At 47.0% G+C, this 16,965-nt stretch overlaps 1 protein-coding gene across 1 annotated transcript in view; it reads left to right on the forward strand.

Annotated features, from left to right (window-relative positions):
• Positions 1–16,965, forward strand: part of LOC121056966 — a 62,332-nt gene extending 45,367 nt beyond the window's left edge. The window contains exons 2-8 of the mRNA XM_040530539.1: positions 10,167–10,225; positions 10,258–10,349; positions 11,169–11,474; positions 12,234–12,383; positions 12,859–12,981; positions 13,769–13,801; positions 14,939–16,965. Coding sequence (XP_040386473.1) covers positions 10,268–10,349; positions 11,169–11,474; positions 12,234–12,383; positions 12,859–12,981; positions 13,769–13,801; positions 14,939–15,057 — 813 coding nt within the window. The 5' untranslated portion in view covers positions 10,167–10,225; positions 10,258–10,267 and the 3' untranslated portion in view covers positions 15,058–16,965. The remainder of the gene's footprint in view (positions 1–10,166; positions 10,226–10,257; positions 10,350–11,168; positions 11,475–12,233; positions 12,384–12,858; positions 12,982–13,768; positions 13,802–14,938) is intronic.

The following is a 16,965-nucleotide window of genomic DNA, read 5'->3' on the forward strand; positions in this document are numbered from 1 at the left end:
AGCTGGCAAAAATGGGAGGTTTGGAAATAACCATGATGTTTATGTTAAAAATAAAAAATAAAATCTTGTCCAGCAAGGAAAAGGGTTTGTTCACCCTGAATGCCTCTCAGTAGAGATGCTCAGGACTGCTTGTTGGAGCAGTGGAAGGAATGAACTCCGAAGTGCTCTCTGCACTGCACTGGCCAGTGCACACTTCCAGGGAGAGTCTGTGAGGTTGTATCTGAGACAGGCACCAGGGTGCAACAGTGCACATGGCTGAAAACTCATTCTTGGTGGGAAACGTAAGGGGATTCATCTCAGACGTAGGGAGTGGCAGCGTGCTTTTTCTGCCCTTGTTTTTTCTGTCACTTGAGACCACTTGCAACCAGGAAACAGACACAGACACAGACACAGATTTCTAGGTTGGAAGAGACCTCAAGATCATCGAGTCCAACCTCCGACCTAACACTAAGCACTGCACTAAACCATATCGCTAAGCTCTACATCTAAACGTCTTTTAAAGACCTCCAGGGATGGTGACTCCACCACCTCCCTGGGCAGCCCGTTCCAATGCTTAATAACCCTTTCGGTAAAGAAGTACTTCCTAACATCCAACCTAAAACTCCCCTGTCGCAACTTTCGCCCATTCCCCCTCGTCCTGTCACCAGGCACGTGGGAGAACAGACCAATCCCCACCTCACTACAGCCTCCTTTAAGGTAACTGTAGAGAGCGATAAGGTCTCCCCTGAGCCTCCTCTTCTCCAGGCTGAACAAGCCCAGCTCCCTCAGCCGCTCCTCGTAAGACTTGTTCTCCAGACCCCTCACCAGCTTGGTCGCCCTTCTCTGGACTCGCTCGAGCACCTCCATGTCCTTCCTGTAGCGAGGGGCCCAAAACTGAACACAGTACTCGAGGTGCGGCCTCACCAGAGCCGAGTACAGGGGCACAATCACTTCCCTAGACCTGCTGGCCACACTGCTTCTTATACAGGCCAGGATGCTGTTGGCCTTCTTGGCCACCTGAGCACACTGCTGGCTCATATTCAGCCGACTATCAACCAATACTCCCAGGTCCTTCTCGGCCAGGCAGCTTTCCAACCACTCATCTCCCAGCCTGTAACTCTGCTTGGGGTTGTTGCGCCCCAGGTGCAGGACCCGGCACTTGGCCTTGTTGAACTTCATACAGTTGATCTCAGCCCATCGCTCCAGCCTATCCAGATCCTCCTGCAGAGCCTTCCTGCCCTCGAGCAGATCGACACACGCACTTAGCTTGGTGTCATCTGCAAACTTACTGAGGGTGCACAAACAGGATCAGATGGTGATGTAGCAGAGAAAAGGGGTCAGGGCAGGATTCACAGGGGCCATAAGGGCCCTCGTCTCCTAATGGAGGAGCTGTATGCTGCGGTACGTGGGACCGAGGCCATGTGTGTCAAAAGCAGCAGCTCGGACTTGGGCCAGCTCTACTTGTTTGCGTTGGGTTTATGTGACAACGGCTTGGTAGCAGGGGCTGTGAGGGCGGCCTCTGTAAGCAGACCCCTGCAGTTGCCCTGTCACATCAGAGCCAGCTGATCAGAGCTCCAGACAGCTCCAAAAGGGACCCGCTGCTGGCCAGGGCCAAGTCAGTGAGCAGTGTTAGTCACAGCTCTGTGAAAGTAGATTTAAGGAAGGGGGACAAAACCTGCTGCATAGCAGCTGGGAGAGAGGAGTGAGAACCAGCCCTACAACCCCCAGGGTCAGTGCAGCAGGAGGGCAGGAGGTGCTCCAGGCACGCAGCAGCAGTTCCCCTGCGGCCTGTGGAGAGGACCCTGGTGGAGCAGGCTATCCCCCTGCAGCCCATGGGTCCCACATGGAGCAGATCTCCATGCTGCACCCCGTGGAGGAGCCCCCTGTGGAGCAAGTGGATGTGGCCTGGAGGAGGCTGCGGACTGTGCAGAGCCCCTGCAGGAGGAGGCCCCGGGCCAGAGCTGCAGCCTGTGGAGAGGAGCCCACGCAGGAGCAGGGAGTCTGGGGGGAGCTGCTGCCTGTGGGGGACCCGTGCTGGAGCAGTTTGCTCCTGGGGGATGGACCCCGTGGTATGGAGCCATATGGCCCATATGGGAGCAGTTCTTGAAGAGCTGCAGCCTGTGGGCAGCCCCTGCAGGATCAGTTTGGGAAGGACGGCATCCCGTGGGAGGGACCCCGCGTGGAGCAGGGGCAGAGAGAGGATGAAGGAGCGGCAGCGACAAAACATTATGGACTGACCGCAGCCCCCATTCCCCTGTGCCATTCAGCGTGAGGAGGGAGAAGAGAGTGGACCAGGCAAAGGTGTAGTTTTTGTTTGCTTTTAGATTCTCACTGCTCTTATCTGTTAGTAATAAGCATAGGGAGATTAGTGTAACTTATTGCTGTGTCTGTTTTGCCCATGACGATAATTGTTGAGTGATATCCCTGTCCTTATCTCAAAGGCTCCCCTGAGCCCTTTCCCGCTGAGAAGGGAGAGGGAGAGTGCAATCAGGTGGAGTTCAGCTCACCAGCAGGGTAAAACCTCCACACCACGCCCACTGGTGGTGATGAGTCAGGGTTGTCCTGTCCCTTGCAGATGTTTCAAAGTACAACTGGTGCCATACAGTCACTGAGAACCTCACACACAGGTTTGCTTTTAGTTTCTCTATCAACTGAATTGACATCGACAGCTGCCCTGACAGAGGCATGTTTTTCTTCCATAGAGGCACGCTGTTCTCCAGTGGTAAGTTCAAGGTTGTCTCAGGTGGCAGGGAGAGGTGCAACAGGTGAGGGGTTGTTTGAGGTGGACTGAGCAGCCCAAACCTGCCAGCAGCAGCCTGTGAGTGCTAGAAACCTCTTCTGCCAGCGGTCCTGAGGGAGCTCCAACCACCCCCATAGTGCATGTACGCCTGGTCCCACCCCAAAGCACTCGTGCTCGAATCTGGAGCATTTCCCGTGGGGCTGTGCCCTGACCAGGGGCTGGGCAGAGAAGGTGCTCAGCCCCATGACCAGGGGCCAGGAGCAGGTCGTGCTGGCTGTCCAGGCTGTGGCAGGAGCACTGGGATTTAGAGCACAGGTCACCTCCTGCTGCTCCCAGGCTTGGCTGATCTCACTTTCTCTGAAATGTTTTTGACACAAAGTGGTTCTGAGAAAGTAGAGAAGTACAAGCTCTTTTGTGTATCCTGAGCTTAGAAAGAGCAAAACTGTGATGATTTGATTGTTCATTGTGAAAATTGGCTTGAAAGGCAACCAAAACCACTTCCTCTTCTTGTCCAAGCCTGCTTATAGGGTTGTTTGGGCAAAGGCACAAGAGCAACCCTCCCTGCAGCTACTTGCTCCAGTCTCAAGCCATGGGGATCAGAAGACTTCTCAGGAGGAGGTGGGGGGGGGATTGGTCTCTCTCTGGCTGTACCCTGGCTTTGAGATGAGGAGGCTCCACAGACTGAGGTGTCCTGAGAGGTGCTGTGTACCATTTAATACAGTGCAACTCTTTTGTCTCAGCCACCTATGTTGGCCCAGCAGTGGGCTTTGGCTGTCAATTCCCATATCAGCTCCATGGGGTTCTCCTCATGTGCTGTCATGTATCACACCTTTTACTTGACTTTTACTGGGTTCCTGAGACAAGAACTGATTTGCCCCAGGCAAGATCCCAGCCTCCAGGACAAGCTATATGACAGCAGGCTGATATTTGGTATGTGTGAAAGCTCTTAGTACTGGCTGTCCTACCTGATTAAATTATAGTATGTGGTAGTATATTATAGCATATAATTTTATCCCATTGCACTCCTATGTAGCCCTGCTGAACTCTGCACTCCCTTTTCATTTCCAGAAGCCACACTGAGCTCTGTCGTGCAGGCTGGAGTGGGTAGCATCCCTCCTAGAGACTGTCACAGCACCTAATTTGGTGGAGCTGCTGCTGGCTACCAGCTGAGCAGTAGCATAGCTACCAAGGAGCCAGAGGCCCAGGTGAAAGAAAGTCTTTAACGTGTGGGACTGTGACATGTAACTGGTATTGCATGTTTTTCTCAAAGAAACATGTTTTTAGGAGGAAAAGGGAAAGCCTTAGCCTTGAGAAAATGACATAAGAAAGACCTACAAAAGAGGTAATGCAGCTGAGCTTGACCTGGCTTACTATAACAATATTGACTTACTGGAACAACTCCCTGCTAGCTCGTTATCACTTATCATTTCTACAGAGCCGTTGGCTCAACCTACTGCCTTTTTTTCTCTGCTACAGATAGCACAAGCTGCCCAGAGGTGCAAGAAAGTCTGTCCTTTTCTATTTTCCTACTAGTGTTTTCTGACTACTTCAGTGCACTCATGGTGTGGGAACCAAATGTTGAATATAGGCAGTAATTCCCAACATAGTTTCTCAGGCCACTGCAAGACCCTGAGTTCTGTCTGGAAAATTAACTTAGATTTGTTACTACTATTTTTTCTGGCTCCCTCTGACTGAGTCAGGAGCTACCCGTGCTGAGGGATGTACCAGCTTGGGGTTCCCAGACAACCTGATGGAAGGCACAACACCTTTCCTCCCTGGCTGTCATTCACATTTGCTTGTTTCTTTTCTAATTTGTGGAGTATTAGTTATTTTGTTGATTTATTCTCACATTTGCATTTAAAGAAATCTCTTGTTTTACGTTTAGTTCTCAAAATATTTATTTGAATGTCATGGATAAAGCTTCTTCTTGGGTCTTTATTGGGATTACAAGATTTAAATACACTGGATGGATAGTCTTTGAGCACAAGTATTTCATTCTCTTTATACTTTTCTTCTGTCTATGATAACTTCGCAGGAGGCTGAGTTAAAACCCAAATAGAAATTTGTTTGGAGACTAGAAGGGTGGAAGAATCCTTCTCTCTCCTTTCCCAGAGTTTATTGTGGAGGACATTGTCATATTTCTGCTTATTCCTCTTTGGAATAAGCTTTTGCAGAAAAAGCATAGGCATTATACTGGATTCACTGTCTTTCCACTTTTCCAATATGCAGCAAATTTATGTGCTGGAGTTATTCAAAAGTACATGCTTGTCATGTCAGAACTAGAAAGGCTTTACGGGAAATCTGACTCCAGTCTGTGCAGGCAAAGAATGTAACAGGTAAGGTGTGGATGCATATCACATAGATGAGAGGAATTCCAGAAAAATCTGGGCAAGGTAATTGTCCTGAACTCTGAGAGCAGGCAGCAGAAAAGGAAAATAGAAAGGAAACCTTGCAGCTACAGTGATAATGCACCTCAGGGATTGGTCTTGTGTTGTATTGGTGCTGAGCCCCAGCCCACGGGGACCTTTCTCTGCTTTTCCCTGAGCCTAATAACTGGAGAATGTGCTCCCAGCCCAGCTGCAGTCTGCAAGCAGCCAGCTCAGGCATACACCCGCCTGTCCGCTGTCCTCAGCCTCCTCTTCCTTGGCAGTAGGGCACTCTCTGCTGATCCTACACAGATGTCTTCCACAACACAGACAAGAAGACAGGCAACAAATGTCTGCGTCTAGCTTTAATGTGTGTTAATTTGGCAGTCTGGACTATTTGTGCATGGGACAAACATTTGTTTTGAATCTGAGCTCGCGCCTTAACAGGCTGTGCTGAGAGCCAGGGTGGCAGGCTGTATTTAAGAAAATGTAGTCCTACTGGGAGAGTGTCTGCATCATCTGGTGTTCCGGTACTGGGAGCTGATGCATGCACCTCTTCGCTCCCTGATACCGCTCAAAACCCACCTGGGTGCCATCCTGCACAAGGTGCTCTAGGTGATCCTTCTCGGCTGGGGGTTGGACTGGGTGATCTTCAGAGGTCCCTGCCAACCTCGGCCGTTCTGGGATTCTCTGACATGTTGAGGGCAGCATTTAAATAAGTCTTCCACAAGCCCTATTAGTGGCTGCAGAGAAGATAAACACACCACGTAGTATGTGAAATACCGCAGAACAGGTGCTTGAAGATTTTATTCCATGGTCAGAGCTAACAAATAATATTTTCTCTATTAAACAGCAAATATAAAAGTGGTCAGCTACAAATGAATACCTGTGGCGTTAACCTCAAACTGCTTTGCCAAGGCCAGTGAGCCTGTTTTACCTGAGTTGTGATGATTCCAGGAAATGGAGAGGTTACTTTGCTGTCCTAAGGGCTGTGCAGACTTTCTGCCTGTTACATGGTAGGAGAGCCAGGCACAGGTCTCAGACCCTCTCAGTTCACATCCCTGCTGCAGTACACAGAGAGGCAGCCTTCGTGCCCAGCTCCTGTGCGGGGGGCACATCCTGTGAGTGGGTTTTGGCAGGGGAGGCTGCAGTGCTTTCCACGCTTTCCAGCTGCAGCATCCTATGTAGCAGCGTGGACGTACCTCTCTGACATTGCGCCAGCTGTCCTGCCTATAGCAAGAAGTGAAAGTGAAAATGGAATTGCCCTTAAAAGGAGGGAAAAGCCACCGGTCTGCCTTTGTCTCGGGGATCCACGCTCCTGGAATCAGAGCTCGATGTCCTGGGTGAAGGAGAAGCTGCTCAGGAACCACAGCTTCCAGCTGCAGGGCTCGCTGCAGAGGAAGAGGCACCTGAAGGCTTCCTCAGTCACAAATCACTTTTGAGGTACTTGTACTGTGCTTTTCTTTAGGAGGTCCTGTCTATAGTCTATAGCCGGTCTTTTTTCTTTCAAATACTTAGCGGTTCCTCTTTTTAAGGAGACATTTAGAAAGGGCCACTAAAAGCGTGACTGTGGTGGAAGGGACACATTCAGTGTTTTCTCTGTAGGGAAAAACGTGTGCTACTCTGTGTATGTGACCGTGCCGAACAAATAGCACTACGCTTTGCAGCCCTGCCTGTCAGCTTTTGAGCAGCTCTGCACTGCTGTCCCATTGTTGATGTGAGTGCAAAAACATAACAGCTTCATTAATTAGTGCAATTTAATGTAGGTGGGAGTGACTGCAAAAATTACAGAATAAATTTATTACTGTACTTTCTTCTCCTATTACCCCTGAATAATTTTTCTGACATCCAGTTAACCATTACTTATTTTCTCATAACTTCTTTGCATGTTTTTCTAACATCCCCTTACCAAAATTGTCATCCTGCTAAACTTGCAAGTAAAGTATAATTTGCCAGGAGGGTGCAATAGAAATCTTTGCAGCTCTCTCCCTTTCCATTGGGAAGCTGTCACCCAAGCTGCAGCTGATGGTGGTGTGTTTCCCTGGGGCTGCTGCTGCACCCCAAAATGGACCTGTGGGGATCCAGACCCCGATGGCTCTGGGTTCAGAGCTAAACAAAACAGAGAACCAAAACAGAAAGGGTCGGGCAGTAAGGATATTGGTTTCAAAATAAAAGAAATGAAACTAGGGAAAGAGTTCATACTACTTGCCTTAATGTGCTGCAAACAGTGCAAAATCTCAGCAGTGTTTTCCACTGGCTGTAATGGAAGATTTTTTAATTTTGGTTTCTGAAGAAGTTTTCTCAGCTCAAGGACTGTGTCCTGCTGATTGCTTGCTGGAACTGCTGGTAACAAACTGCACTTGTAGGCTTGCTCTGGAAATAGCTCTTTTGCCTCTTCCTCTGATTTTACTTATGTTTTTTCTTTATTGCAAAGGCTTGTTGAGAGTGTCAGTCAGCAGATCGGCAAAGTGAAACGGGTACTGTAAGCAGTGCTGAAGTTCTCTCTTATGTAAAGTCCACTCCTTTTCCCGGAAAGAACTTAGAGTGTAAAAAAATCCGTAGTCACTTGTGAAGTTCTTTGATTGTTGTTTTTGTTGCTTCCTTCTGACCATTTTCTTCAAACTGAAGCCTAATTAAGTCCTTTACACAGGCTACTTAGGGTAACACATAAACTTTTTCTGAAAATATACTGTGTTATTCCACCAAGACCGTTCTGCCTGACTGTAAGAGCCGTACACTAAAGTGCTCAGAAAGCTGCAAAGGTGTGTGGCTGGGTGGAGGAGCGAGGAGGGGCAGGGAAATGCCGTGTTTGCAGCTGGGGGAGAATGGGGGCTCCCGCGGGCTGGTGACTGTGTGTCAGGATCAATCGGAGGGGGAAGTGCTCCAGAAGCCCGGGGCAGCAGCCCTGCTCCCTCCAGCCCTTCAGGGGGCTATGGGGACCCCCCACAGCCCTGCGCTCATCACCCTGGGGTCCCTGCAGAAGGGGCAGCCCCGCCTGAGCCCGGCTGGAGGGGGAGGACGGGGAGCGTGAGGGCGCACGCCAAGGAAGCGGTGAGCTGGTTTGGCTTGTGCTGGGGCAGGAAAACGCAGGTGGCTCACCAGGACATTGTGTCTCGGCGTTATCTTTGAAAGAGGACCTTGCCTTCAGGGGAAGTGATGCTGTTGCTTTATTGACTCTCTTTCTTGGCTTGATGAACACTGGAATTGTCTATTGCATCCTGTTTGCTATGAATTTATGGGAGAAGGAAAAGCAGGAGAGTTTCGGGTGGGGATTTGTTCTCCAGTAGCTCCTTTCAAAAACAAAGCCAGAACACCTTGCTGGGGCTCTCCACACAGCTGATGCTTCAGTCATCTGCTGCTGGTGGCTGGTCTGCATTTAGGGTCTGGCATTGCCTTGTTCCAGCTGTGCAGGCAACTTGAGCAGCTCTGAACGTGGGAATTCGTATTGCCCCCAAAAGGCAGGCAAGCTGGGGTAAAACCTTGATGAAAAATGTTTTCTGTCCAAAGCAAGTGTTCTGTTTTAGATTTGAGTGTTTTATTGTTAGCAAAAATTTAAAATAAATGGTAGGAGGTGGCCAAGATAACTCTCAGAAACCTGCCAAAAGAGGATCATTAAGGCAGGGCAGTGGGAGAAGGCAGGGGTTTGCAGATAGGGTTATGGGTTTTAGAAATAAGAAGAGGAGGAGGAGGAGAAGGCAGGAATGTTTCCAGAGGAGGAGGAGCAAGGATGAGGCAAGGAGGCTGCAAAGGGAAGGAGAAAACAGAATATATAGATGGGAGGCTGAAAACTGGACCAGAAGTCCCATGGTGTCCCTCACCTCGGGGCAGTAACCACCCAGTGTGCTGCAGCTGGTCCAGGGGCACTGCGTCGGGCCAGGCTCCCAGGAGGACAAGGTTGGTGACAGTCCCTCAGGACCCGAGGGGACAGGGACAGCCGACTGATGCTTTGCAGAGCCGGAAGCAGGCTTTAAGTGAGCATTGTGTGGAAGGGCACTGAATGATGTGGGTTTTTTTTTGGGAAAAAAGAGGATCAGAACCAGTTTTAGATGTATGGATAGAGAAAGAGAGAAGACCCTGTGCTCACGCGATGCTCTGAATGGTCCTGATAGCTGGTGGGACCCAGAGAAATTCTTGCAAGATCAAAGATTTGTGAAAACAGCAGCAGTGACCACAGAGCAGAGGAATTGGTCCCTCGTGTGGTGCGAAGTGGCAGCGGACGGGTGGCAGCACCGGCACCTCCGGGCCATGCCCAGCATCTCCTGGGCTCAGGCCCTGCAGGGGGCATTGAGAGCTTGGGGTGCTGCAGGGGGGGCCCGGGTTTTATTCCATGGGAAATTTTGCAGCCGGTCTCCAAGATCGGCTGCGTCCCTCCCGTGCCAGCTGGAAGGGGCTTGTTTTGGGGTTGGGGTTTCTCCTGTACTGTCTGCTCCTGGGGACTGGGGATCGCGATCATTAACTTCTGCTGAGGAGTTCATGCATAAATTGGAAACTCACTCAAGGTATTTCTCGGGCAGTGACATATCAATAAAATTATTTTACTGAAAACTTCTAACAAAAAGCTCCAAAGGGCTAAGTGTTTGTTGGAGCTTGCCTGGTGAGGAAAGGTAGGTTACTTCTCTGAGAGTTTTTCTCCTTTGGAAATTAAAAGTCATGTTTTACTAAAACATACTTTACAAATTTGTTATTGTTTCGTTGAAATGATCTAGGATGCTTTTCTAACTAAATCCAAGATATTAGTGGGAAAGAAATACTAAGGGTCGTTTGGTTTTATTTTTAATTTGAACAGATATTTCCCATCAGCTTTTCCAAATTAAAATTCCATTTAACACTAAGTATTTCATATTGGGTTAAACTAAACATTCATTCAGCACAGAACACCTTTCTTGGCTATTTTATGGTGTCGTTTTGGAAGTGGCAGCAAGTGATTTGTTGTATGTATTGCTGAGTGATGTGCATGGGGCCACTGAATTCCAGTTTTCTTGGCTTGAAGCTTCACAGACTCGGCCTGAAGGCCGTTTTTCTCTTTGACTAGGGAAAGATAACAGAAAGGAGGTAATGGATGCTATTTAATGTCCGAACAGGGAGATGAGTGCAGGAGGAGCCCGGTGAGCCTGCCCCAGGATCGTGGAGCATCCAACAGCACCAGTGCCAGGGTCGTGGAGCATCCAACATCACCAGAGCCATGCTCCCAGGCAGACAAACGGGCTCTGCCTGCTTCCTGTGGCTGTGCTTGCTGCTTCTCAGTGGCCCCGCTCTGCAGCCAGGTGAGTCTCCTGTTGGAGCTCCTTGCTTTTCACTGTGCTTCAGTAGCTAGAAACTTTTCAACTGTTAATAGAAAGCTCAGTTGTGTCCAGTTGAAGCTAAGAGCACAGAACTACTAAGGTGAGAAAAGAAATTAAGAAGGGGAAGGTGATTCACTTCTCTGTCACAACTGCCTGCCTTGGGAGGAATGACTTACCCTTTGGCTCTGCCAGAAGCCAGGTGGGGTGAATCCTTTCTTAAAGGACTGGCCCTTTACCAGAAGGGTCTGAAAGAGCAAAACCCCTCTGTCAGCTGTCAGTGCCCAGCCCTGGCATGCTTCAGCACCTCAGCCAGGCTGCTGGTGTCTGCTGGTTTGTCTGGGAAGCTGTTGCCTGTGGGGACACCGGACTGAGTCAGTGGCGCTGCATCCAGCTGCAGGCTGGCAGCTCGGCTGGCAGCATGGTCCTGAGATCTCGTAGGTGCTGGAGATGCATCTGATGGGATTGTGCCAAGGAGCTTTGGGAGGAGAGAAGACAAGGAGGGATGACTTGTCTGAACCTGCCTGGGCAGGGGGTCTCTTAGCTCAAGAGGGGAGATGTCTCTCAACTCACTTCCCAAGCTGCCAGCTTCCTAGTTCAAACCCCCGAGGCAGCAGTGAGGGAGTTGTATCACATTTCAACCCAAAAAACTATTCTGGGGACTGAACCCAGTACCTTAGAAAAACTTCCCATTGGCAGACAATGTCTCCTAAGCCACAACTGGGTTTGTCCACCAGAACTCATCTCCCCAGAAGTCTGAGGAGGAAACCGGTGATTAATAGCTTTCTATATTTTCTCATGTAGGTATTGCTGCATCCAGAAATTACCCTGCTGAGGGGACAAATGGCTCTACCAAACCAAATGTGACAGTTTATCGCTGTAAAGATTGTGACAGCAAAATTTGCCAATTATCCAATTACGAGAGCTTTGAAAAAATCGGAGAAACACAAAATGGGACATTATCTAATGACATTATTCAGTTGGTGAACAATGAAACTCACATCATTATGTGCTTTCAGCAAGAAATTAAGTATCTTATCGAAGTTTATGCCATCGTCTTGGATAAAGACTGTGGAATAGGAGAATCCTGTGGCAACGTGGAGCTTGGAGGTAAACTCAGCTGGGAGTCTAGCTATGAGTATATAGATAACACTTTTCTGGTCATGAAACCAAACTGTAATATATTTGGGCAGACAGTGAGATTAATGAGAAAACTAACTTGTCAAAATGAGTGTGGTTTTTTTTTATTGTGAAACATGTTAACCTGATTTATGAAGATACCTTTTTTTTTTCCAACAGCAGTTCTAATGATCAAATTCTGTGTTGGTTTGCAATGTATGAATCCGATATACTTTAGTCAGTGTACACTAAAATTCAGGTCTAGCCTAACAAGCCATTCTGTGTTGTTCTCCTGTACAATTCAGTAAATAATCCTGCCAGTTTTCTCACAAAACTGTCAGGATGAGAAATGAAAATGCCTGTCAGTACATGTAGGACATGGCTCCAAGAGTGCAAAGCGTAAAAAGCAAGTGATGTATAATGCAATTGCTCATGACCTGCTGAATGATGCCAAGCCTGTCCCTGAACAACGGTGTCTTCCCCCCCGGCTAAAATTTCATGTTCTTAATTACTTATGAAAACTTTTTGCTATCTTCATATTTGAAGACTTTGACTATTGGTTCATAGAAGGGTTCATCAGCTTTAGTGAGAAGAAAATCTGACACCTATTGAACTAAGGATGATTGTAGCAACCTCAACATTGTATGGCACACAAAGAATCTAAGTTGTTGACCTATAACCCTTGGTTAAAAATTTTATAAATGATCCATATTTATATTTAATGCTGCTTTTATCTTTTACCTTCCCTAGAAAATGGGGCGCATCACATCACAGAGGAGGAAAAAATCTGCTGTGCAGTAAAGACGAATGAAACCAAAGCATACGTCAGTAACCTGAACTGCTACATTGAAAGCAAGAAAAAAAGCTCAATATACAGGTCCCCTGATGATATAACTCTAGGTTAGTCTCTTCATGTGTTTGTCTGCCTTTAGCTCTGAGACAGGTTTGCTCAGACAGCTTGCTGTGAGTAGTTTTACAGGTGTTTTGGGAGGAATGTTCTGTACATTCATATCTTGGACCCACATGTGCTGTAGCATCCAAACTCAGGGGCTTTCCCCCAACCTATGCAGGTGCCTCATCCTAGGCATATTTATCCATATATACCAGTCCTGGATATAGGCATAAGTGGCTGTATCTGTAGCTGTCCAGCAATAGATACAGGGATGCTGAGGGAAGATGGTATGTGGTGGGCGTGCAACAAGATTCCAGAATTCCACTTACTAGTGAATAGTAAATGGGACTTTACCTCCGGGCTAAGAGGACACTTGTCATGCACGCACTTATTAAAGTATTAAAATAACTGCTTATGAGGCAGGCTCATTTCTTGGCATACCTGTTTGATCATTTGGACCCTGTATTTATTCCTTCTCTGCAGATAGTCCAACAGATCCAGGCAGCAGCAACAGAATTGGCATCACTGCCACTTTCCTGATTCTTGGGGTTTGTGCAGCAGCAGCACTGGTGCTGTATTGTGTTCAAAGAACCCGAAATGGTCAAGGTACAGTCTGACAAAACGTTATGTTTCCTATGGGTAAAGTGCCTTTAGAAACAGGCTTGGGAGTGGAAATGGAAGTGTACAGCGTTTTCTTTCTGTATCTCGTTTCCATAAAATTGTTTAGAAAGTTGCTAAGTGATATTCATTGTGAAGGGGGGAGGCTGGGCTAGCACATGGCCTGGACTCCACCTCTGCATTTGGTGCTGTGACATAGTCCACAGCCAGCAGGCTTTAGTACGACAAATAAGCACAAAATAAACTTCCTCACCACCACACTAATGCAGCCAAGCGATCGCACTTGAGAGGCAGTTTTAACTTAGAAGAGAATATATTCTTAACTTAGGAAAGATTATATTTTAAATGTTTTTGTTGTTGGTGGTGTTTTTTTGTTATTTTTTGCAAACTAATATGCACAGAAAGGACTGGGATGGGCTGTATGGACTGAATAGAGAGCGTAGTGCAGTGTTCTTAAAGTGCAGTAGTGTTAAAGCAGCTTTTCAGAAATTGTGCTAGAACAGAGTATAGGACTTGGGCTGCAGCTGTGCTGTCATGTGGCAAACAAAGCATTATCCCTGCTGAGAGGTTCCCCTCTCAGAGGTTATTTATACATCACACTTGGTGCAGAGTTGTGGAGAAACACAAGGCCTGTGGATCTGTTTTAGATAGACAGCAGTTGCTCAAGCATTCTGGATTAATGTAAGTAGGGAAAAACAACTGCAGGTCTATTAGTTTTAAATCTTCTAAGTAAATCTTTGCTAATGCTGGTGCTTTCTTGCTGTTGTTTTCCTAGGACCTGTCGTAGTGCTCTATCAGATTCTTAAAGGTAAGCAATGACTTTTTTTTTATTTAATTATGATAAATGGTAAAATCATTTAGCTACAAAGGCAGGAGTGCGTTCAACAAAAGGCTAGGTGTGTTTACTGGGACTACGCTCAGTGGATGCCCATTTCCTTACTACATCAAGGCTGTGTTAATAGATTTTAATCCCATATCTCTAGCCCTATGCCCCTATGTGACTCTGCAGTGGTTTTAATACTTGTGTGTTGATCATTTACACACTCCTACAGACACCCTTTTAGCCTGCAGCTCCCTCTCCTACATCCCTGGCTCCAAGGTTTATGGGACGTGAAGCTGTATTGTCAGAAGCTGAGATGTCTCCTCTCAGCTACTGAACTACCTCATCCAACCAAATGCTCCTGTTGGCTCTTCCCTGGTAGTTGGTTGTTTCCTTCTAAGAGTCTAGAAATTACATTTCCAATTTAATTTGTTTAAGGTTAACTTGGTTAGAAGTTAGTTATAGCCTAAGCTTTTTTTCTTTTGCTCCCTTTCTAGTGCATGGAGAGAGACAGCTGTCTTGAGAAGGTGATTCATCCCACTTAAAATGAGGTTTAAGATGTGACGTGAACTTGCCTGTGAAGATGCCTGTTGCTCTCTGTTAACTATAAAGGAAGCCAATGGTACCAAGCAGAGACTGTTGAACATCTACGGTTAGATAAAACACAAGGCTATCTGGGAAAAACAAGAGCTATGCAAGTGCTTACACAACTCAGTAAAGACAAAGCGAATGTAGTCTCACGGTGATTATGCTGTTAAGACATATTAGTAGACATATTGGTGTGATAGGCAAAAAACTTTCTGCTGGTGGCTCTCCTGACGTCCTGCCCTGTGGTGTAACACTCGGTGATATTTCAGAGCTGTCCCAGACCCCCCTGAGGCACAGGCTGATGTCCGCAGCAACAGGGCATGGTTTCAGCAGAGAGGCTGTGAACTCTCTGGGTGAAGAAGCTGCAAACCTGCAAACTTTCCTCTTTCAGAGCAACAGGCGGTCCGGTAGCAGGTGGGGCAGGGCAGCTTCTCTGAGGACTTCACATCTCCAAGCCTAACAGGCAATCTGATTTTATTTCTCAATGAAATCGACCTGTGCCTTTGCCTCACAGATGTTTTTCCTTCAATTCTGCAGGTTCTATAAAACCCAATCAGGCTTATGAAAGCAGAAGGTCACAGCCATTTGAAGCATCATCTACAAATGAGACAAACCAGGCCTTCATGTCAGCAGCATCCTTCTCAAGCAAAGTCTAGCCATCACCTGAAGAAACACGTTTATTTTATACAAGACCTCACAGTAGTTTTCACAAATGTACTTTCACCACTCCCATGCATTCACCAAGGACTGCAATTGCCCTAGTTATCCAACTCCAGGCTTTTGCAAGCAATATGAGAAGCTTCCTGGGGCTACTGTCCTCTCCTGGTACTTGGTTGAGGAGCCCCAGCATCACAAGATGCATGGCTTCTTTGGCAGCACAGGCTTAAACCAACTGAATCTTCACAATGGTTTTTATGGTTGAAACTACCAGTTCTCCTAAAATCCTTTGGAGAACTGCATCTGTGCTCAGGCAGGCCGTCTTGAACCCTGACGGAGATGTTCTCTGCATATCTTCCATGTCGTAACACAGTAGCGTGGCCATAGTTTTTCATCCGTTAACTCCCAGGTGGGTTCTAGATTTCCCCAAGGAGGAGTTTTGTAGAACCATGGGACAGCTTGGGTTGGAAGGGACCTTAAAGACCACCCGCTAGCTCAGGCTTTCCAGAGCCTCATCCAGCCTGTACAGGTGACTGGTTTGTTTCATTAGAGCGGTTTGGCCTTCTGAGCCAAAAGCCTGGTTTTGCAGCCACCTGCAGGTTGAAGGCTACTCTGCGGGCTCTGTCCTGTGCAGCAGAGACAGGAGGGCCTGCACTTCAGGGATCCCCAAAGGGTAGTTCACAGGCAGCATGTCATCTTCAAATGATTTACAACTCATGTTTGATTTGAGTAAATCCTCAAAATTTGCATTATACCCAAACCAGTATCAGGCTTTTGAGCAAAAAGCAGCAGCATCCAAATTGCAAAAGCACATCCCCGAAGCGGGATGGATGCTTGTTGAATCATTTTTTGCGTGGTTTAACCAACCATAAACCTGTAAGCTGGCACTTTCAGCAGGAAATCTCAAAGGATGTAGGATGTTGTGTGACTCTGTGTACATAAAAAATACAAAAAAAAGTAAACAAAAGTATACAAAAAAGTTATGGACCTTTTATTTTTTTCTTAACCTCAAAACTTTGGAAGGTCCTTCAAATACAAGTAGGAAATTTCTGTGTTGTTTTGCAACAGTATGATTAGTTCAACGTGCGTTTTTCCAGTGCAGTTATCATGGGTGTTACTTTTGGTTCTGTTTCTCTGCTGTAAGTCATTGCTGCGAGAGCCTCTCAGGAAGTGCCAAGCATTCCCATTGATGCATTGAGCTGTGTGCTGGGCTTCAGGAGATTCCAGTGATGCGTACCTGATTTTCCTAGACCTAGAAAAATACTGTCTTAAAATTAAAGGCTATCGCAGTTCTCTGATGTGGTCTTTTAATGGGGAAAAACAAATGTGTGTATACATATTCATGTGTGCATGTAGGGTGGTCAAATTGATGACTGACACTGTTCTTTTTTTGTGTACCCTCAGATTTTGAGTTTTTTGAAAAAGAGACAACACGCTATTTGACAACTTAAATTGTAGTAATTCGAGGGATTCAAGTTTAATAGTGTGCAAGTTTAATTTCTAATCTTTAACACCAGTTGGGGCCAGAGAGCTAGTCAAGTCTTGAGAATAAAGGTTACCTGCCCGGTTCTGCCCAGTGACAGTTGCTCAGCTAAATCTGTCACAAGATGCAATTCACAAACTGATTTTGGGGTTCACCCAGGCACACACTTTCCTTCTCATCTTTTCTGCCTTCCTACTGCTGATTTTGCAGACGGTGATAGTCAGAGGTGTCACTCCCAGCTGTTCTGATTTGCGCCTCCTGAGCTGCGTTTTGCCTGTAATGCCAGTCATCCAATGTCTTGGGAAAAGGGCTTTAATGATCTATGCTCTTGGCTCTCAGCAAATGGATGATGTTGCTTTATGTGCCTTTTTACAAATAAATATATCCACGCAAATAGTTCTGAAATAAAAATCAACTGAAAATA

This window comes from Cygnus olor, chromosome 18 (genome assembly GCF_009769625.2).
Source record: "Cygnus olor isolate bCygOlo1 chromosome 18, bCygOlo1.pri.v2, whole genome shotgun sequence".
Classification (NCBI taxonomy): Eukaryota; Metazoa; Chordata; class Aves; order Anseriformes; family Anatidae; genus Cygnus; species Cygnus olor.